The sequence below is a fragment of the Podarcis pityusensis genome (genome assembly GCF_964106645.2).
Source record: "Podarcis pityusensis genome assembly, chromosome: 7".
Classification (NCBI taxonomy): Eukaryota; Metazoa; Chordata; class Lepidosauria; order Squamata; family Lacertidae; genus Podarcis; species Podarcis pityusensis.
In genome coordinates, this window is record NC_138031.1 from 21,377,641 (window position 1) to 21,392,443 (window position 14,803).

The 14,803-nt window shown below is 44.0% G+C and overlaps 1 protein-coding gene across 4 annotated transcripts in view; it reads right to left on the reverse strand.

Moving 5' to 3' along the window:
• Positions 1-14,803, reverse strand: part of OXR1 (oxidation resistance 1) — a 224,462-nt gene that overhangs the window by 167,629 nt on the left and 42,030 nt on the right. For all 4 annotated transcript variants that reach the window (XM_081012561.1, XM_081012563.1, XM_081012560.1 and 1 more), the window contains exon 2: positions 12,856-12,938. In XM_081012561.1, the coding sequence (XP_080868687.1) occupies positions 12,856-12,872 (17 nt within the window). In that variant the 5' untranslated portion in view covers positions 12,873-12,938. The remainder of the gene's footprint in view (positions 1-12,855; positions 12,939-14,803) is intronic.

Genomic DNA, 14,803 nt, shown 5'->3' on the forward strand with positions numbered 1-14,803 from the left:
ACCCCTTTAACTAATGGGGCCTCCTGCTGCTGCCACACCGCCAGAGCACAATTTCTGTTCTCATCCTGAAGCAAAGTTCTTAACCTGAAGCACTATTTCTGGGTTAGCAGAGTCTGTAACCTGGTGTATGTAACCTGAAGGGTATGTAACCTGAGGTACCACTGTATAATCCAACATGAGGTGAGGATGAGTGAGCAGCCTTTACAGCCTGTGCCATTTTTTGTGTGGAAAGTTTGGGTGGTAGTGCCTAGGAACCTGTTACCATAAAGCACCAATGCTGCAGCAAGCAAAGGCTCTAGCAGCTCAGCCAGCTGCTTGTGGCTGGAAAGCCAGACAGGATGTTTGTGACTGTTGCCATGGGAACAAAGGGGCAGTCCATTCTGTACTGAGCACCGGATGTTAGCTCAGTGTGTGTGTGTCATATGACCCGTACTGGATGTACTTGGGAGGAGTTTTCTTCTTGCTGTTGTTGAGTGCAGACATGATTCTCTGTACTGATGTAAGAGGCAGAAATAAATAATGTAAATAGTTTTCTGTCTGCTTCTTTCCCCTCCCTGGGGACACCAAAGGGGAGAGAGGAAGAACGGTGTGTTCCTCTCATACATCTGAGAAGAATCGCCGGACCTCGCCTGCTTATCGGGAGAGTGGAGACGCGGGGAGGTCGACAGGAATATCTGCCGGTGCCTACGCTGTGGCACATTCCTCTGACCCAGGCAGAATTCCAACAGTGGTAGCAGAGGATGGTTGCGATTCATCGGACATCTGCATGAGAGGCTGGTGGATTGTCCTCCTCTGCTCCAAGGAGGAAGAGAAGCGTCTGAAAGAAGCCAGAGGCTCCACAGACAGCTAGTGGAAAGAAGAGGTGTTTTCCAAGCAACGGAGCTCAAGGTATGCTGCATTTCGGGCTAAAAGTGTGAACGCAGGAAGATTAATTCCCTGGTTCACGGAGCTGCGTTTCAAAGAAAACAAAAGCTCCGGAGGAAGAGGCTTGCAGCTTGAAGGCTGAAGCCTGCATTCCACAAATTTTTGTGGTAGATAAGATGTCCTATTGAAATGCATTGTTGCTAGGTAACGGTCCTGGAAAGTTACTGGCAAAGGGGCTGGACTCTGAGTGTGAGCCTGGGAAAGCGAAACAAAAGCAGAGAATGTTTTGGCTACAGGGTTTACGAGCTCTTGGAAGGGACTTTTCAATAGCAGCCTGAGTTTAGCTGCCAGGTGCAAAAAGCACAAACAATTTGCAGTTTGCTGCGTGAGAAAGAAAAAAACAACTGTTGGATTTTACAGTTTGTTTGACATTGTGAGCTGGAGGCTTGGCTTCAAGATGGATGCCAAGAAAGGGGGAGGTTTGCCTTGCCCACCTCCCTTAACCAATGACAATTATTCATCTTGGTCTGTAAAGATGAAGGCCCTGCTGCAGAATCAGAGGCTTTTTGATGTAATTGAATACCCCATCCCTGCAGCACCAACCAGAGGTTGGGAGTCACAGAATGTAAGGGCCAGGACTGCTATAATTCTGTGTGTCTCAGATGATCAGTTGGTGCATGTTCAGCATTTAGAAAATGCGAAAGAGGTATGGGACACGCTGCGTACAACGCATCAGAGAGATGCTGGTTCTTCAGCGTTGCTGTATTTTGAGAAATTGACCAATCTGAGACTTGCGCCTGATGGAGATGTTCAAGCGCACCTGACAGAAATGAAGTTTCTGCGTCAACAGATGGTGGAACGCAATTTTCGTCTTCAGGAGGAAGTGTTTTGCTTCATGATGATAAACAGCCTTAGCCGCACCTACAAGGTTGTTGCCAGTCAGCTTGGTTCCCTACCGGCCGCGCAGCTGACCGCGGAGAGAGTTTGTGCTGTGGTCCTGAATGAACACGACAGACTTGCTGCACTGGAAGAAAAAGACAGGGGGAGGGAAGAACAGAGTTCTAATTCCCCCACTGCTGATGCTACTGGAGAGCATGGTGTAGCATTGAGTGCTGTCCGATGCTACAATTGTGGACAGACTGGGCATCTACAGCGAAACTGTAAGAAGCCGCGCCAGTCAAGAGGAGCAAAGAGCAGCTCTACGAAGCCTCAGGCGTCAGGCAAAAGCCGTACCAAGTGCCAGGTGAAACCTGCAAAGGCTATGATGGCGAAAGGAACCACGCCAGATGTTGGGAACTCGTTCATAATCGACACGGGCTGTACAAAACATTTGTGCCCGCACAGAGGACTGTTTTCGACGTTGAAGAAGCAAAGCTTCACTGTGAAACAGGCCAACGGTCAGGAGTTGGAAGCGACTGGAATTGGGACTGTGTATCTTGAGAGTCTGAACTTGACTATAAGTGATGTTTACCTGGTTCCAGAACTGAGATTTAATCTGCTGAGCGTGTCGCAGATTGCAAAGAAAGGACTGAAACTGTCCTATGATGCTAAAAGCTGCAAGATCTACAAAGATGGAGAACTGTTTCTTACTGCCAAAGAGAAAGATGGACTGTATTTGTTGACTTTCGATCAAAGTGATTACATGAAATGTAATTCTTCTGTTTCTAACGAAATCTCTCTTGCAGGTGTGACCAGTATGAGCACCAGGAAGGTGACCAAGACCAAGAAGGTCGACAGAGCATTTCAGCGGGTGTATGCTGATGTGATTGGTCCTCTAGAACCATCTAGAGGCGGTGCACGATTTTACCTTTTGTGTGTGGATTGTTTCACTAATTATTCTTGGGTTTATATGATGGAGAAACCACAAGAAACTTTAGAAAAGTTTCAGGAATTTTGTGACAAGGTTAAAAGTATGCATGATGCTAACATTGATTGTCTTTTCACAGATGAGAAGCAAATTTTTCTGTTACAGAAGTTTCAGAAGTTCCTGGATGGAAAAGGGATAGACCACAAAGTTGCAGTCTCGCAAGAAGCGTGGAACAGGGGGGTCTGTGTAAAAGTGAACAAAGAATTGCAAAAGGGAATGAATGCGCAATTGCTGAGTTCACATTTGCCACATGAATATTGGGCCGAATCGCTAGCGTCCTATCTTCATGTGTGGCTGAGAAAAGTCTCAACAGAGTCGGGATGTTCTCCTTTTGAGAAGCTGTTCAATAGAAAACCTTCTGTTGCCTATTTTAAGGTTTTCGGGTCTCATGTGAGAACAGAAGCTCCAGGTGGTGTAAAGAATGCCAGAGGCATTTTTGTGGGATATGAAAAAGGTCTCTACAGAGTAATTTTGTCTGAATCTGGTCAGGTGATTCTCACAAAGTTCCTAGAGAGTGCTCCAAAGCAAGAGCGGATAGTACAGACATTTCCCACAGGGGATTCTGATGATGATGATGAGTTTGATCTTATTGAGTTCAGTAGTACTGATGATGACAGCGATAGCTCAGACAGCTCAGTTGTCACAGTCATTGAGAGGAAATCTCACATAATGACTAGACCCTCAGAAGAGGAGGAAGAACCACTGATTGCTACTGGTTCTCCAGAGAGTTCAAAGGTTGAACCAGTGAGCACAGAGGATCAGAACCTCATACGCAGGTCTGAGAGAGCAACGAAGGGTGTACCACCCAAGAGGTATTCAAAGGAGTTTGCTAACCTTGCATATGTTGCTACTGTAAACGACCAAGGACAGATTGAAGCTGTGTCTGAGTCAGAGACAAAGGCACAACAGAGAGTTGTTAACCGAGGTAATGCGAAGTCACACAACCAGAGAGGTACATTGGTTAAACCAGTGGCGAGTAGTTCCAAGGGTGGAACTGAAACAACAGGGGAATGTTATAAATATAACAACTGTTTGTTTTCTTCTCTGGATGACGCTTTGCTCGCAGCACACATTGATACTTTAGGGGGAGTATGTTACCATAAAGCACCAATGCTGCAGCAAGCAAAGGCTCTAGCAGCTCAGCCAGCTGCTTGTGGCTGGAAAGCCAGACAGGATGTTTGTGACTGTTGCCATGGGAACAAAGGGGCAGTCCATTCTGTACTGAGCACCGGATGTTAGCTCAGTGTGTGTGTGTCATATGACCCGTACTGGATGTACTTGGGAGGAGTTTTCTTCTTGCTGTTGTTGAGTGCAGACATGATTCTCTGTACTGATGTAAGAGGCAGAAATAAATAATGTAAATAGTTTTCTGTCTGCTTCTTTCCCCTCCCTGGGGACACCAAAGGGGAGAGAGGAAGAACGGTGTGTTCCTCTCATACATCTGAGAAGAATCGCCGGACCTCGCCTGCTTATCGGGAGAGTGGAGACGCGGGGAGGTCGACAGGAATATCTGCCGGTGCCTACGCTGTGGCACATTCCTCTGACCCAGGCAGAATTCCAACAGAACCAAGCTTATTTTTCAACTGCTCTAAGTTTGTGGAACATCATTCCTAAAAAGGAAAGCTATCTTCTTGATAGTTTAGAAAGAATTGTAAAGCACACCACTTACATCAGGCATTCGCTTATTGCAATTGTCATTTGTCTTCCATTGTTATATTGTCTAATATTAGATGGTCGGCTTGTAAATTGTATTTTTGTTATGCCACCTTCTCTTGAAGCTTTTTTGGAAATGTAGTATATTAGTATTCTAAGTAATAAATATAAATACAGACTTCCTCAGTGCCTTATCCTGATAGACTAGCTCATTGACTTGATTACCCTTTGAACAGAATTGGGGCAAGGAACCTTTGGCCCTCCAAATGTTGCTAACTAAAACTCCCATCAGCCCCAGCACGAATTATTGATGCTCAGGGATGATGGGAGTTGTAGTTCAACAATATCTGGGGGGACAAAAGTTTCCCCACGCCTGATCAACAGAAGAAGAAGAAGAAGAAGAAGAAGAAGAAGAAGAAGAAGAAGAGAAGTTGTTGTTGTTGTTTTAATCAACTTCTACACAATTATTTCAAGGCAATACAAAATTTTAAAAAACTGCAAAATCCCCAGTTACATATGCACACACAAGAACTACAGCAACTAAATTTAAAACAAAACTGAAACAATACAAAATAGACACTCATGGCAAAGACTCATTAATCCACCTGATAAAGCTTATTAGAACAAAAATGTTTTCAGTTGTCTCTAGAAAGTGGGTGCCTGCCATATCTTTAAAGGAAGGCTATTCCACAAACCAGGGGCAGATGTAGAGATATAATGTGGTGCTGCCCCTGGAGACTTTCTGAAGGCTTCAGGAGTGAAGCAACAAAACACTCCACATTCTTACAGGACCCGATAGCTAGTATATATAACCATTTTGCTTCTTTCTTTCCACTCCCAAATATGCGCAAGAAACAGCAGGGAAGCAATTCCTGCATACTAACTATGGAAAATACCCATTTATAGAGTAAGTATTTTTTTTTCCAAGCTGGCAATATTTTCATAAAGAGATATTCTTTATCTGAAATTCATCTGGGCGTTATCAAGAAATCATTCTTCAGTACATCTGGAGCAGAGTTAAATTTTCTTTCCTGGGAGCCTTTGATTACCTCTCTGCATGCAGCGACGTGTGCTTAATTAAAACTTTAATGGAAAGTGCCATTAAAAATAGACACACAACGCATACCAAATTGTACTTAAGACTCCCCACCAGAAAATCGGCAGAGCCGTATCCCTGGAACTGAAATGGCAACAGTGTTTAACTTGAAGTGCCCTCAAATTGTGAGATTTATAGCCATGTTACATATAAATATTGTACTGCCATAAAAAGGCAACATATGGCAAGAGCCATTTGTTAGCATTTCATGGTGTCTGATAAAAGCACCATACCCATTTTACACTGTAGGCTAAATAACTGACAGTACCATTCTAACTATGTCCAAATGGGATTTCTTCACATGGTTGGATTAACACATTTTTAAAATGCTTATGCTGATGATAATGAAGTTTTGTAGAAAGTATAGGATTGCCATAGATCTTTGATTTTACCTGCTGGCAACGGCATTCCTAACAAGTAAGTCTGAACAAAAATGCACCTATAGCTACAGATATTCCTACTGTATACTCAATCAGATTGTATGGGATTTTTTTTGGTTAATGAAAAACCAATGTTTTCATACATTAATCTTTTACGATTACAGATTTTGACAATAAATCTGTAAACAGGTAGGTAGCAAGCTGTTGGGTTCAAGCAATAATTAATAAAACTGAAAAGTATGCATTAACTTGGCAAAAAAAAAACACCTTGCATTTTAGCTGAGAAAAATTAACTGAGGTGATCTGGGAAAGATTTTGAAATTGCCAGGTCACATGACTGAGCTGAACAGGCTTATGATCCAGGCTAAGTCCCTCCTCTCTGGTTATGTTTCCACCCCACCATGTCCCTGGCACATAACTTTTTTAGAGCTTATGCCAGTTTAAGATCCACTGGGCTCAGCTCACCCAGCTGGCTACCTGTTGAGACGGGATAGGGTTGTCAGGGGGGAAAATGCTGGCATATCTCTGCCTATGTTGAGGATGAGGGAGTTAAGACACCGTTGCGCAGCTGTGCTGGGGTCTCCCAGCTCAGCCGGAGATCTGCTGGATCCTAGCTCACTCATCCTGTCAGATCTTGCTCTGGGTTGTTCCCTTAGTTGCCGATGTCAACATCTCTAGGCAACATACAACAAAGCAAGAAAGGAGTCAATATATAAAAAATTATTGTGTTCTGCAATAATTGTTTTGAATAAATGTGGTGTCCAAATGTAAAAAGCTCCTGTACATTTAAAAGTTGTTCAGAACAGAACAGAAAGTGTTTTACTATTAATAAGGTGTTGTATTATTGGGCTATCTTGCTGATTGATAGTAAAACACCTTCTGTTCTGTTCTGAACAACTTTTAAATGTACAGGAGCTTTTTACATTTGGACACCACATTTATTCAAAACAATTATTGCAGAACACAATAATTTTTTATATATTGACTCCTTTTCTTGCTCTGCTTTTTGAAAGGCTTTTGACATCAGTTCTCTGTTCATTTTGGTTCTCCCTGTTTGTTTTCTTACTTTAACAAAATTAACAAATGTCATATGAAATACTCAAGAACCAGACCCCAATTTCTGTACTGACTCTTCTATTCTGGTGGAGCCTGGCTTAAAATATATACATATAATGGGCTTGCAGCTAAATCACATGCATTCTTCCACTCCTCCCATAACCACAAAAATATTCTCTACAATATACTGTATGAAATCAGTGAGGCTGACTTCATCGGCATGTGCTCTGTTGGTTTTGTAAAATAAATTATGTGTAAAACACATTTATACTTTGAGATTCTGTCCTGCTTAAAGCATGCCTTATTGAATAAGTAAACAATGCAACCTGATTTATCCATCCTGGGGCAAGTTGGTAGCAGAGTGACAGGCGATAACATCTCAATAGAACTGAAATGCAAGATTCCTTGCATTTTATTTCACCCATCTACTTGCAAGTCTGAGTTTGTGATTGTAAAGAGAGTGGTCTACGTGTTCACGGCAGCAAATGTCAAGAGGCAATCCTTGGCATTCAAATGTTAATCCCTGGAACAGAGTTGGCTGTCCTGACTCCTGCCCCAAAACATGACAGCAGATGCTCTTACCTGTACGTACGTAAGTAAGCAATCTTTACTAAAGCAGAGTAACGGTACAGACTCAGAAGGGAGAAAGGAGCTAATCCACTCCAGAGTGGGGCATGCTATGGTTATCTGCTTGGACTACTGCAATGCGCTCTACCTGGGGCTACCTTTGAAGGTGACCCGGAAACTACAACTAATCCAGAATGTGGCAGCTATACTGGTGACTGGGAATGGCCACTGAGACCATATAACACTGGTCCTGAAAGACCTACATTGTCTCCCAGTATGTTTCTGAGCGCAATTCAGTATTGGTGCTGACCTTTTAACACCCTAAATGGCCCTGGCCCAGTATACCTGAAGGAGTGTCTCCACCCCCATCATTCAACCTGGACACGAAGGTCCAGCGCTCAGGGCCTTCTGGTGGTTCCCTCCCTGCGAGAAGTAAGGTTACAGAGAACCAGGCAGAGGGCCTTCTTGGTAGTGGGGCCCACCCTGTGGAACGCCCTCCCATCAGATGTCAAGGAAATAAACGACGATCAGACTTTTAGAAGTCATCTGAAGGCAGCCCTGTTTAGGGGTTTTTTTAATGTTTGATGTTTTATTGTGCTTTTAATTCTGTTGGGAGCCACCCAGATGGGCCAGATGAGAGGGGTATAAATAATAATAATAATAATAATAATAATAATAATAATAATCCAACCTTGGAGCTTTCACAAGGCAAAAGGTTAGCAAGGATGAGCATTGGCTTGATTCATGAGCCCAGTGACAAGAAGTTCAAGGCTGCAAGGGGGCTGAGAAGTTGCTGAAACAAGTTTCCACACCCGCCTGGCAAGCTTTAAAGGTGAGGCAGGGTGCAGCCCTTACTTATGTGAATATTCCTGCAGGTCTGTCTCACCTGCAAGCTGACACTAAGTGTAGAGAGAAGCATTACCTTGTCCTGGGAGAGAGAGCTGGACCTGTCTCCCTTTCTCAATTCCATTTGGCCACCCCAGGCTGTGCTTGGTAGCCTTCCCAAGATTCTGGCAGGGCCCTCATCCACACAGAAGAGAGGGGAGCAGCTGGGACACCTCCAGTTGTGCTCCATCTGTTCCAGCCCCACTCTTCCATCCGTTCTCATCCAGAGTCTGCCATCCTGTGCCTGAACCCGAAAGCACCAAGGGTTTCATGACATCTGCACTGAACAGCAGAACTTGCCTCCCTCTTGTCACTGTCGGACAATCTTTAAATAAAAGCCAATGTTTAAACAGTTGATGCTTGCACTTGCAAAAGAACACAGCGTGTCAGTGATCTGCAAGAGACCATCCTAGACAAGAAGCCATTCTATAGATAAATGTGTGAATTAACATTTACCAAAAAAACCCAAAACAGCCTGTCTGCTGCAATCATCACATATACTTGCCACCCAGAATAGACCAACTGAAGGGCAAGCCCTGTTGCTCACATGTTATAATATCATTCAATTTGTGTGCCAAAAAAGTAAGAAAATACCACTAAGTTCCATGCACAAGATACGGGAATAAAACGAAAAAACATTCTGCTTTAATCAGCTATTGCACTGCCAGTTCATTCCAGAAATAGATTTCAGCAATATATAACAAAAAAACACAGAAAGAAACAGAAGATGCAAAACTTTTGAGAGAGAAATAATTGAGCCAGTTATAGTATATCATAAATAAGTAATCTAGACCTGCGTTAAATATAGGCATCCAATGAATAGCCATGACTAACTTAGGTCTATTAATTTCATTGGGTCTACTCTAAATAAAATTAGTTGTCAACAAGCCTGCATTTCTAGGTCACTTTTGAATGCAGCTACTTTTCATTCCTAAATACCCCTTTCCACTTCTTTGAAACTTTTTAAAGAAATTGTGAAGGTGATGGCAATAGCTTCCTATTCAAACCCAAGCTAAAGATATCTCAGCCAAATAATCCCTGGCAGATGACCATCCAAACCCTTAAGTGAAGGAGAGTTTACCACCTTCTGAGATAGTCCACTCCACTGATGAGCAGTTCTTACTGTCAGAAAGCTATTCCTGATGTTTTACCAGAATCTCCCTTCTTGTAATTTGAATCCACTGGTTCGCATCCGACCCTCTGAAGCAGCAGAAAACAAGTTTGCTCCATCGCCCATGGAATTTGCCACTTGTGCACAGCAAAAGAAATTAGAAACAAGACAACATGTAAAGCATCCTAAACATATAATAACGGACAGGAAGGAGGACAGTGCTGCACAAAACACGAGAAAATAGTTACCTGCTATTCTTATCGTGTTAATTGCCTTTCAAGAGGTGGGAAATTCCAATTGAGGGGGGGAAACATGAACTGGAAGCAAAAGGTGGGACTAGGATAAAAAAAAAAATTCATGCAGAGTACAAGGCAGCCAGAGTCTGACAGAGGACCACAAATAAAGCACGATTCGGTCTCATTCATCTCAATGAGACAAATTTAAGCATGCAATCCTCAGTTTATAGGAATCACACATTGCGCCCCAAATCAGACTGCTGAAAATCTTGATCTCCAGTTTCTTTATTTTAGTTTCAATTAAATGTAGTAAAGTCACATCCAAGAGCAGGAAGCTACGGTTACCAGTGTGGAGAAATCTAGGATATAAAAGCAAGGTTTGAAGCTGGCTTAAGTCCCTGACTTGTTCTTATTCTGGTATGCATTGTTTCTTTGCGTGGGAAACTATGGTCCATTGAAGATGTGTTGAACCAAAGGTGGACTGTTCCAGAAGCTCTGCTAATGCCATCTTGGTAGTCAAACCAACCCCACAATTAATTGGTATTTGTTGTAGCAATGGGCTCATATATGTTCAGATTCACTTTCTTTAATAATAATAATTATTAATAATAAATTTATCATTTATACCCTGACCATCCGGCCACTCTATTAGCTTTGAGATAAGGTAATTGGCTTGCTTTGATGTTATCCTTATCTGTGGGCTTGGCGCGCTGGGGTGCGAGCCCAGAAAGGAGAGCTATCTGTAAGACTTGGGTATTCGCCACCTATGCCCTTATCTGGGCAGGTGAAGTGATGGGAAGTCCTAGAAAAAGTGACATATGCTGTGCTGTGTATAAAGAATGTAAGCCTGTTTGGCTGAACATGGACAAGCCATCTCCTTGCTGCAGTGGCCATCCCACAAAGGCTAGGAGAACTGGCAGGCTGATTTGCTGTAAGTCTACACTTTTCTTTTAAAAAGCACCAGAACTGATCACTCTGGTGTTTTTTGACATCCTTCTTTGGTATCCCAACCACTCCCACAAGCCCTCCTGTGGGCCTGTGAACTTCCTGGGTTAATCACTGAGAAAGGAGGAAAGAGGCGATGGTGAACGGACAGAATGGTCATAAGGCTTATACATATATTAGCTTATTAAGTCAAGATATGTATTCTGAACATGGGCCATTTAAACCTGTCCTAAAGCTATGACTTTAACAAAGAAACAAAGCTCAAAAAATAGGCACATCACCTATTTTTTGTTACAGCTTGTTTGCATGTATTTGTTATATATAACCAGCTATTTTCCTTGATTATGACTTCGAAGTATGACAAAGTTATTCTCAAAGTTTCTTGGGTCTCAGCAGGCAGAGATGATTCACTAAATGCAAACCTGTAGTCAGCAGGTAAAACGCTTCATGCCACAGTGTTTTGCCTGCCAACCCGGCCAGTAGGGAACAAGTTTTATGCTTGAAAATGGGATTGCGATGAGATACGCAGAGTCCGTTCACATTGTAAATGCCACTATGATATTAGAACACTTTCAGATTTCCTGTGAGAGCAAACCCAAACTTTTAATTCTCTTTATAGAGCAATTTAATTTTGCTCTACTTAAAATGGCATTTTCCATCAGCAGCACCCATGAAAGATGGTCTACTAGGGCAACCTTAAGTCTGTCCTCAGGTCACCTCCCACCTGCCTGATTTCTTACAACCTGTCCAAGGGATGGCATTGGCTGCCAACAACAAGGGGAAGTCCTTATAGGCTTGGAAGAAAATGGCACACATTGAGGAGAGGCCTTGGGCTCTGAACATTATTTCCTGCCAGGGACCACGGGCTCTATGGTCAAGTGCCACAATCAAAGTGGAGGAGAGTTGGCAGCAGAGCCTCTCTTCTTGGCTGGGCTGGGCGGAACACATGCAGGAGCTGTCAAGGCAACTTCCTGGCACCAAACCGCAGTTCCACTGTGTGCTGGGCCTGGGGGTTAACCCAAGCCACGCAGTCCAGGTCTGGTCCTGAATCCAGGGATTCCACGAGGAGTCAGTCCAACAGGGCCAAGGCAGGTAACTGGGCTAGGTCAGGCACAAGGTCTCAGGCAGGTTCCAGCAAGCAGCAATGTTGCTCCCGCAACCTGGGGTGGGATCCAGCAGCCTTTTATCTCTGATGGGGTAACGGCCGGTCCTGATCCCCCGGTGACTCACCTCCTTGACTCACCCGAAGGCGAGCACTCCTCCTGCAAGTACTCAGGTCTCTTCTTCTCTCAGACCTGAGTCTCTGCAGCTCGGGAGATGTCGGTGGGTTACTAGACCCAGAGGCCGCCTCAGCCTCTCCTGACCCAACTGGTAGTGGAGCAGCTGTACGTGATTGCCCAACAGAGGGCAATGAGGTAATCCCCGCATCTGGAGCCAGGGCAGACTCAGGCCCCTGACTCGGCCCAGCTGGTGCTTGTTGCAGGGGAGCCTGTGCAGACTGGGGTTCTTCAGAATCAGGCCCCAGACTCGGTTCAGATGCCGCCTGAGGCAGAGGATCTGGTCGGAATGAGACTCCTCCGGCTCCGAGTCCAAGCCCAAGTCCCAGGCCATCACACACTGCAAGTCTGCTCCCAGGTCAGGTCTGACCTGGGGAAGGAGTGAAGAGTCAGCGGCAGAGAACTGCCACCTCTCTGCTGGGCTGCAGTGACCTGCAGCGGGCTCCCTCTGTGCCCTGTCCCTGAGGGGACGCGCCCTGCATGCCCGCCCCAGGCAGCAGGCGCATACACTCTGCCAGTGGTGCTAGGTGTACATATGCTACTACAGAGGGGCTCTCTCACCTGATCACCTGCCTGTTACCTATCAACTTTTCCCCTAGGGGAAGGGAGAGAACCAGCAGAGAGGAGGAAGAACAGGGCTTTGATTTCTCAAGGGCCGCAGCTGATCACTTAAAAAACTGTCAAGAGTTTTTTGAGTGTTTGACTTTAACTCTTAAGCAGCCCAGTTCATTCTGGTGACTAAGTAAGTGGGCACTCTTTCACCCCCCAAATTAAAGGCAAACAACAACAATTGCAATGCAGTCCTTATATACATGTTCATATGCTCCACATCAAGCTCTCCTAAACAAATGCATTCATTGTATATTGTCTGGATGGATTAAAAAAGACAGAGGAAGGTGAGAAACAACAGATACTCACCTTTTAGTGCTAAACATAATGTCAGGTGTTTTGCTTCACATTTATGAGGAATCTGCGGTCAAACCTGTCTTGTTCTTGGTGGCCTGGTTGGGAGAGAAAAACATGAAAACTTCAGGTTAAGCAGATAAGCTGGCATTACCTACCACCTTGAATAAACATTTTCCAGTAAACATGGTTTACACGACCTTGGGGAGTAAGGTCACACTGCCTAGCAGGCATTTCTACAAAAACATGCAAAATGTTTCCAGGTTAAGGAGAATAAAATGGTAATGTGGACAAATGAGGCTGAAGATAATAAGGTAAACAGTGAGTGAGTGAGTGCCAAACATTTTATCCGATGGATGCCAAAAAAAATTAACAAAAATTAACACGTAAAAACAAGGTTTCTAGTGTTAGCCCAGCCATACATGCCTATTCAATCACTTCAATCTGTGGAGCTTGGATTTCTACAAGCGCCACCCAATGTTCATTCCATATTTCCAAGAAATTATTCCTTTAGTTAGGCAACACCTGACCAGTGGAACTGCATGCCTGTTGACATTAGGAAGGCATCTTTGCTATACTTTTTTAGATGCCTATTGACAGCTTTTCTGTTTCAGCAAACCTATCCAGACACATAACCAGTTATATTTGTTGTAGATTATAAGGTAAAGGGTAAAGGGACCCCTGACCATTAGGTCCAGTCGTGACAGACTCTGGGGTTGCGGCGTTCATCTCGCTTTATTGGCCGAGGGAGCCGGTGTACAGCTTCTGGGTCATGTGGCCAGCATCACTAAGCCACTTCTGGAGAACCAGAGCAGCGCATGGAAATGTTGTTTACCTTCCCACCGGAGCGGTACCTATTTATCTACTTGCACTTTGATGTGCTTTTGAACTGCTAGGATGGCAGGAGCAGGGACCGAGCAACAGGAGCTCACCCCGTCGTGGGGATTCGAACCACTGACCTTCTGATTGGCAAGCCCTAGGCTCTGTGGTTTAACCCACAGTGCCACCCGCGTCCCGTTTTAGATTATAACTTAGTTTTAATACTATTTTTATACATATTCCTTTTTGTATTTCATTCCTCGTTTATGTATAAATTGCACTTCTACGCAACTTGGGAGAGCATTTTTGAGTAAAACAGTTTTCAAATGTTCTAAATCAATAAATACTGTAAATGTGTTAAATATCTAACCCCCCACAGGGTGGACCTCCCTCAAACAACCTGACACAATAATAAAGCATAACATTTATACAGAATGTATTCAAAAATGCTTCACCAATACTTGTTACTTTAGGAAATCATAGCAATCGCTACAAAAATGTTTTTAAGAAAGGCCAGTGCTATAATGATGGTGGTGGAGGGGGTGTCACCAGAGGCAGCGCCATTTTCTTTTGCTTTTCTCCCAACCCATCTCTCTTGCAAAGATACATGCAACCTTTAAGCCAGGCCATAGTGCAATTTCTCAGCATCTAACCGAACTAAAAAAACCTGAGGGTTTTTGTGTGTTTCAGTTGTGCGGCTGGAGCTTTGCGATTCAACTATTTTACATGTGCCCGCTCAGACTCAAAGCTCGAAAAAAACTTTAAAGGAAGCATTAAATTCATTCAATCACAGTTGTTTCCTCTCACAATTTTCTATGCTGCTTGTGGGCAGATAAATTTGGGATTGAGAACCATTTCAGAAAATTTATCCAGCAGGAGGAGATATTCTTCAATAGCTTCCCAGGAACAGGGCTTGCCATTAGCAGCGGCCGTAGCACAGCTACTTTCTTTTTTCCTTTAAAGATGGTGGGGGTTTCGTTGCCACTGCAATTCGTAACAGTAGCACATAGGAACGTGGGAATCTGCGTCAGGCCATTGGTCCATCTACCTTAGTATTCTCTACACTGACTGGCAGCAGCTGTCCAGGATTTTAGGCTGAAGTCTCTCCTAGGTCTTCCTGGAGTCACCAAGGGTGGAACAAGGG